Source organism: Centropristis striata, chromosome 21 (genome assembly GCF_030273125.1).
Source record: "Centropristis striata isolate RG_2023a ecotype Rhode Island chromosome 21, C.striata_1.0, whole genome shotgun sequence".
Taxonomy (NCBI): Eukaryota; Metazoa; Chordata; class Actinopteri; order Perciformes; family Serranidae; genus Centropristis; species Centropristis striata.
This window is the reverse complement of record NC_081537.1, coordinates 34,158,467-34,165,273: the sequence shown is the minus strand read 5'-3', so window position 1 is coordinate 34,165,273 and position 6,807 is coordinate 34,158,467. Positions and strand designations below refer to the sequence as shown.

Genomic DNA, 6,807 nt, shown 5'->3' with positions numbered 1-6,807 from the left:
TGTTAAGTCCTGTGGCGTCCAGCAGAGAGCAGCACTGCACCACAGAAGAAGAGTCACATCTTTATTTTCAGCCTGTGTCAAACATCTGAAACTGTCAGGGACAAAACAACAGAAAGTAAATGTTTCAAATGAATTATTGTATTAGTATACATTATGTACATATGTAATATATATATTTATTATCATTATTATTATTATTATTATTGTAAGCAGTTTTGGTAGTAGTATTTGAGCTGCAAAATAAATTTGATATGAATTAAAAATAAATGCAAAAGTAAAAAAAATACATTTAAAATGAATCCTAACAATAATAACATTATTATTATCAGTAGTAGTATAACTGAGTCAGAGTAATAAAACACAGTACTGACTATAAATCATTTCTGTGATTCACCCATAGGCCTGAACTTGCTTGAGTTTCCATTGCCTTGGGAAGATAAAAATCAGGAAGAGTCCTTATAAGGAGTGGAGTGGGCGGGGCCTGTGTTGACAGCCCAGTATAAAGCAGCAGCTGCTGCTCCGCTCAGTAACTGATCTGTGTTTCTGATGGAAGGATGCTGCAGCCACTCTGGAGCTTCCTGCTGGGACACGAGTCCCTGCTGCTGTCCCCCGTCTTCCCCGTCCTCTTCTCCCTCGCCGTCTACCTGTCCTTCTGCGCGCCCTTCCTGCTGCTGGACCTGCTGTCCCCGCGCTGGGCCCTGGTGCGCAGCTACAAGCTGCAGCCTCAGAGCTCCGTCAGCTGGGCCTCGGCGTGGAGCTGCATGCTGGTGACGCTGTACAACCACGTGGTGTTCATCTTCCCGCTCACGGTCCTGAACTGGTACCTGAGGCCCGCCCACCTGCCGCAGGAGGCCCCGCCCCTGCCCCGCCTCCTGGCCCAGGTGCTGGTCTGCCTGCTGCTCTTCGACTTCCAGAGCTTCGTCTGGCACCTCCTGCACCACCGCGTGGCCTGGCTCTACCGCCACTTCCACAAGGTGAGCACGCCACGCAGCGCGCGCTGGAGCTGCTCGTCTTAAATTAGTCCATTAATAATGACTCAATTAATAATTACTCAATTTATAATTAGTCAATTAACAATTAGTCAATTAACAGTCAATTAACTATTTGTCAGCTTTCTATTATTCAGCTAATAATTAGTCGATCAACGAGGAATAATTAGTCAACTGACAATATGGTGTTTATTTACAACAGAAAAATTTTACAAAAATCAGGTTTATTATTTGTGATAATTTTTTCTTTTTAAACTTAATTTTTAACTTATTTATATTTTGCACAACAGAAGTGGTCATTGAAAAATAATAATAATAATAATAATAATGGTTAGAACTAAACTTGATTTTAAAAAATTATAATAATAGTATAAATAAAAATATAATAATAATAATAATTAAAACTCTTCCATAGTAAACCGAAAAAAATAAGAGCAATAATAAATACATAGATACACTGAAAAAAGAACCAACTTAATTGAATTGTTTCATTTGGTAACACCTAAATGAATTAAGTTCTTTCAAATTAATTTAATAAGTTAGATCAACACAATTGATTTTAAATTAATTTGAAAGAACTTCATTCATTTAGGTGTTACCAAATGAAACAATTCAATTAAGTTGGTTCACGCATGAGACTCTGCTCTTGTTTTAGTGTTTTCATGGTCTGCTTTTATTTATTGTTTTTTATATTGGTTTAAAAAGCAATGAATCTATGTATTTTAGTGTTTATTCCTGTTTTATTTATTGTATTGTCTCTTGTTCTGTTTGTTTATGTACAGCACTTTGTTGCGGCTGTGGTTGTTTTAAAGTGCTTTACAAATAAAGTTGAGTTGAGTTGGTTCAACTATTTTCTTTTTTCAGTGTAGTCCAGCAATCCCGCTTGTTATTGTAATATTTCTCTGACCTGTATTAAATGCATATGTTCCTCCTTGTGCTCCTGCAGGTGCACCACACCTTCACCTCCACCTCGGCCCTGACCACGGAGCACTCGGGGGCGTGGGAGACTCTGAGTCTGGGTCTGTTTGCTGCAGCTAACCCTCTGCTGCTGGGCTGCCACCCGCTCACCGAGCTAGCCTTCTTCCTGCTCAACATCTGGCTGTCGGTGGAGGACCACTGTGGCTACGACCTGCCGTGGGCCACGCACCGCCTGGTGCCCCTCGGCCTGTACGGCGGCGCCCGCCACCACGACCTGCACCACCTCAAGTCCAACTGCAACTACGCCCCCTACTTCACCCACTGGGACCGGCTGGCCGGGACGCTGGACACGGCACAGGACTGAATGGAGCCGTTAGAAACCAGTATTAGTATTAGTATTAGTATTATGGAGGAGTTTTTTCTCAGATGAACAGATTTCTGAAATCTTCCTCTAAACCAGGGGTGTCAAACTCAAATACACAATGGGCCAAAATTTAAAACTTGAATAAAATTGTGGGCCAACATTGAACAAATAAACCTTTTAATATATACCAAACATGTTTTGCTTTAACATTAAATATGGAACCAGCAACGCTTATAAACATACAATATATAACTAAATAGTGCAGACATGCAAAATCAAATTTCATATAAAAAACACATCAATGCCATTAATTTACAATAATAAGATAATAATGTGGTATTGCCTCGCGGGCCAAATAAAATTACACTGCGGGCCAAATTTGGCCCGCGGGCCAGAGTTTGACACCTCTGATCTAAATCATCTTTTACATTAAAAGACTGAGGACACTAAACATATATTAATAACTGTTATAATATAGTTATTTATTTATTTATTTATTTATTCCCTGTAAGCAGAACTGATGATTCATCAGATCTGTCCTGAATCTGAATCTGTTCACACTGTGATATTTTATTAATAGTTTCTCACATTTTCTACTCAAACAACTATTACGTTTGAGCAATTATTTTTAACTCAACATGTTTGAAGAAGGCTAAAAACATTTCATATCAAAGTATATTTTCAGTGTTTTTTCGGGGTATTAATGAATTATTTTCATGTTGTTGCATTGATGCGACTTATTAAAAATTAAAGATTTTCTTTAAGGCATCTGAAAAAATGTTCATATTGAACAAGTCCACAAAATGTTGACCATTGTATGTTCTTTTTATATATCTAAAAGAAGCTCATTAATGTATAAGCTACAGTTATTTTTTCACTAATGTTTCTAAGCTGCAGTTTTTTAAATTTATTTTATTAAATTAGCAGCTCCAGTATCAGTATAAAAGATGAAAAAGAATGTGAGTGAAAGTGATTTTATTGGCGTTGGACTGATGGAAGTGAAGTGACTGAACTGAATATTGATGAATGAATATTTGAAGGATTTTGGAACGTTACCCTGACTGAAAATGTGAATGATTTTAAGTGAATCACTGAAAATAAATTTCATGAACTGAAGTTAAACTGAGTTTTTGTTTCTTGTATGTTGTTACAGCTTTTTGAAAAATAAAATTAGAACTTTTTTAACAAATCAGACAATAAAATGAATGCACCTCTGGTGTCCATTAACACTATAATAATGAATAAAAAATATAATAAATAAATATGCAAGAGTGATTTTTATGAAAATGTAATAAATAAATTAAAAAATATATAGAAATATATAATAATAATAACTAGAAAATTTCCTCTGGGGAAATTTTGAAAGGGCCACGGGGGCTACTGCCGGTGTGTGTACACTATGATGAGATTCTTCAGAGATTTAAAACAATTAATACTAGTAATGTTATGATACTATATAATATACAAGGAGCACACCTACAACAAGCATTCCTTTACAAGTATTTATTTATACAGCAACCTATGACCTTTAACCTCATAATGTGTGTGTGTGTGAAACATTTGCATCTGAATAGTGCGCGCTTACGCGCGTATATGTGTGTGGGTGTGCGTGCGTGTATCTTTAACAGTTATTACATTAAATGACCAGTGTGTGTGTGTGTGTGTGTGTATCTTTAACTGTTATTACATTAAATGACCAGTGTGTGTGTGTGTGTGTGCGTGCGTGTATCTGTAACTGTAATCACATCAAAGCATCAAAGCGTTGGGGTCGACCAATCAGAGCAGAGCAATCAACAGAATTAACAGCTGTGGAATCTTCTGGCAGAGTGACAGCAGCCAGAGGTGGGCAGAGTGAAATTTCTGGCCTTGAACAGAAAGCATTTTTTGGCAAAACCATAATACCTATCATTGATCCGACTTCACTTTGAGCGTCCTGAGTTCTTCCTGAACGTCTACATATGTTTTTTTTTAAGAAAAATGAAAAAATAGCTTTGTTAGAGCGATCTAAAAAAACAGTTAAATCTCACTTTTTCCGAAATCTTCTTGCATTTTTAATATGGGAGCCAATGAGGCTGTTGGTGGTGTTGGTGGATCATCTGTGCGTCCTACGCCCAAACTATAACTCTGACAGCTTTACCAGAGGATTGTGAGGGAGAAGACTAATTTTCCTACGTTTCTATGTATAAATTATTTCTGTAGAGTGGAATTTGCGGCCTGGAGCGCAGTTTTCAAATTTATTTTTTGACAGTTTTACCTCTCCCTCTACACTCTGAGCGATGACATCACACACTATGACACGAACATTCCGTGCAATACACACCCATTATAATCTCAGAATTTCTCCAAAAATGATCATGGTCATTGAACAGGGATTGATAAAAAAAACTATATGACCTATCGAAATGCAAATTAATACACCAATACACAAGACTTGTGTCTACTGTTTAAAGTTTAAATGGAGTCTCTAGGTGAAATTATGCCGGAGAAGTAGACGTCTGAAAATCTTCAATTAATGTTCTTTTTTGCTCATTTTCTTTCGGCCGTCCCATTCATTTCAATGCAAAATTTTGGGCAGTTTTTCGCGACTTACGTCGCGAAACATTTGTATTCCGTAGAGAAAAGTAATAGCACACCGATCCCAATCAAACCGCACGTTTTGATATATAATTTGTCTATTAATAGTATAATTATAATTTGTCTGTTTGGTTAAAGGGCATAGTTATAAATCTCTGAAGAGTCTCATCATAGTGTACACACACCGGCAGTAGACCCCGTGGCCCTTTCAGAATTTCCACCGAGGAAATTTTCTAGTTTATTTATATACTTCTCTTGAGGTTCTTTTTCTTTACCGTTTTTTAAAATTGAAAACGAGGGGTATGTTGTCAAAAAAAGGCCCAGGGGGCAACACCAAGTATATTAAAACTATTTTTTTCATGCATAAGGAAGCCTAACAAGGTAACCAAGAGGGAAGTTAAAAGTGAAATGCATTACTCTGGTGCACTTTGAGAGCAAAATTAAGAGGAACGATCATCACTTATCTAATAAACAACCTAGCCTGTACACACACACACACACACACACGCTGAAGGTATGACAAGGACAACAAATGAAAAGTGTTAATTTCATATATTTACCTGAACCAAAAAATTATAGTGTACTAATTTGTTTACAAACAAAGGTGACCAAATCAAACTGTGCACAAGATTTTTCATCAACTGAGTCAGCAGTTGTGTTGCCTGTTTGACCTTTAACATTACGGTCAGTGGCCACAGAACAAAACCTTTCAGTAGTTCTACTCTACACACTATAAAGGCTATCTCACTTTGTCTCAGTCTAATGCTCTGCACAGCTTCTATTAAAGGCTGTTATCAGGGTGGGAACATTGATGACATCCTAAATACCATGATGAACACTCATTATTACCATGGAGATAGGGAGCAGCAGGGAGATCTTCATGAGCCTCTGACCTCCCACAGCATGCTTTGTGTTTGTGGCTTCAGGTCCTGAAGGATGGAGCCACATTCTTGATGGTGATGACATCTCTCCCTTTGAACCAGAGACTGGATGTAAATAATGGATGTAGTCATCTTGCATCTCCATCTTGTTTGTGATACGGGGAGCAGACCATATCTGGACTGTGGAGGAGGAGAGGGATCTGATCACTGACTACAGCCTCTCTACACCTCAACCTGACTGAGAGAAGCTGCTGATAATTACTGTTAGCATTAGCTGGAGCATTAACTGGGATGCTAGTTTTGGCTAGCAACAAACAAAAACAAAATGTTTGTTAGTGACCTCATAAAACTGAGCAGCGACTCCTTGGAGAGTCTGTTAGTCCAACCAAACACTGAACAAGACATTTACTGAACAAAACGTTCAAATAAACTGTCATTAAGTGAAAATACAGTGAAAGGGTCAAAGTTATGAGACCAAACCGCTAAACGTCCTCTTTTCTATCTATATAACGTTATATATAACTTTATTGACACGTTGCCGTGGATACGCATTGCTCTGCTTCTCTCCTGGAGACGGCTCGCCTTGTTAGTGACCTGTCAATCAAAGGTAGCCCCGCCCCAAATCATACGATTCTTTATCTTCTATTTTCTTCTAAATGGGGCCATTATTAGAACTATTGACATCAGATTGTCTTGAAGATCATTTTTTACTAGTGATTGAGACCATAGTGTGGAAAAGTGAAAAAAAAATTCTGAGGTGATAAAACAAGTGAGAAGTTTTTCTCATTTTGCATTTCTGCAGCCAAACGTAGCATCCCCTGCTGGAGTTTTGGGTAGAATGGAGCTTAAAGCACTTCCTGGTTGGCCTCCATGCTCAGACCAGGAGGTTACCGCCTGCTTTGAACATATCCCACCAGGGCCAACTCCAGGCTGAGCCTCTCCAGCTTGTTCTTGATAGCTGACCTGCTCACAGTGCTGTGAGAGTCTGAACTGGACTAAAACCAGTGGCACTCTTTGAACCAGGTGGTCTTGCAGGAGCCAGTGAAGCTCTCCCTGGTACATTTTGGGGCAGTGAATCATA

At 38.3% G+C, this 6,807-nt stretch overlaps 1 protein-coding gene across 1 annotated transcript; it reads left to right on the top strand.

The window, feature by feature from the left end:
- The first annotated feature begins 489 nt into the window (after positions 1 to 489).
- ch25h (cholesterol 25-hydroxylase) lies at positions 490 to 3,468 on the top strand. The gene is made up of 2 exons (XM_059324831.1): positions 490 to 974; positions 1,936 to 3,468. The coding sequence occupies exons 1-2, from the start codon at positions 555 to 557 to the stop codon at positions 2,269 to 2,271; spliced, it is 756 nt and encodes a 251-aa protein (XP_059180814.1). The 5' UTR covers positions 490 to 554; the 3' UTR covers positions 2,272 to 3,468.
- The last annotated feature ends 3,339 nt before the right edge of the window (positions 3,469 to 6,807 follow it).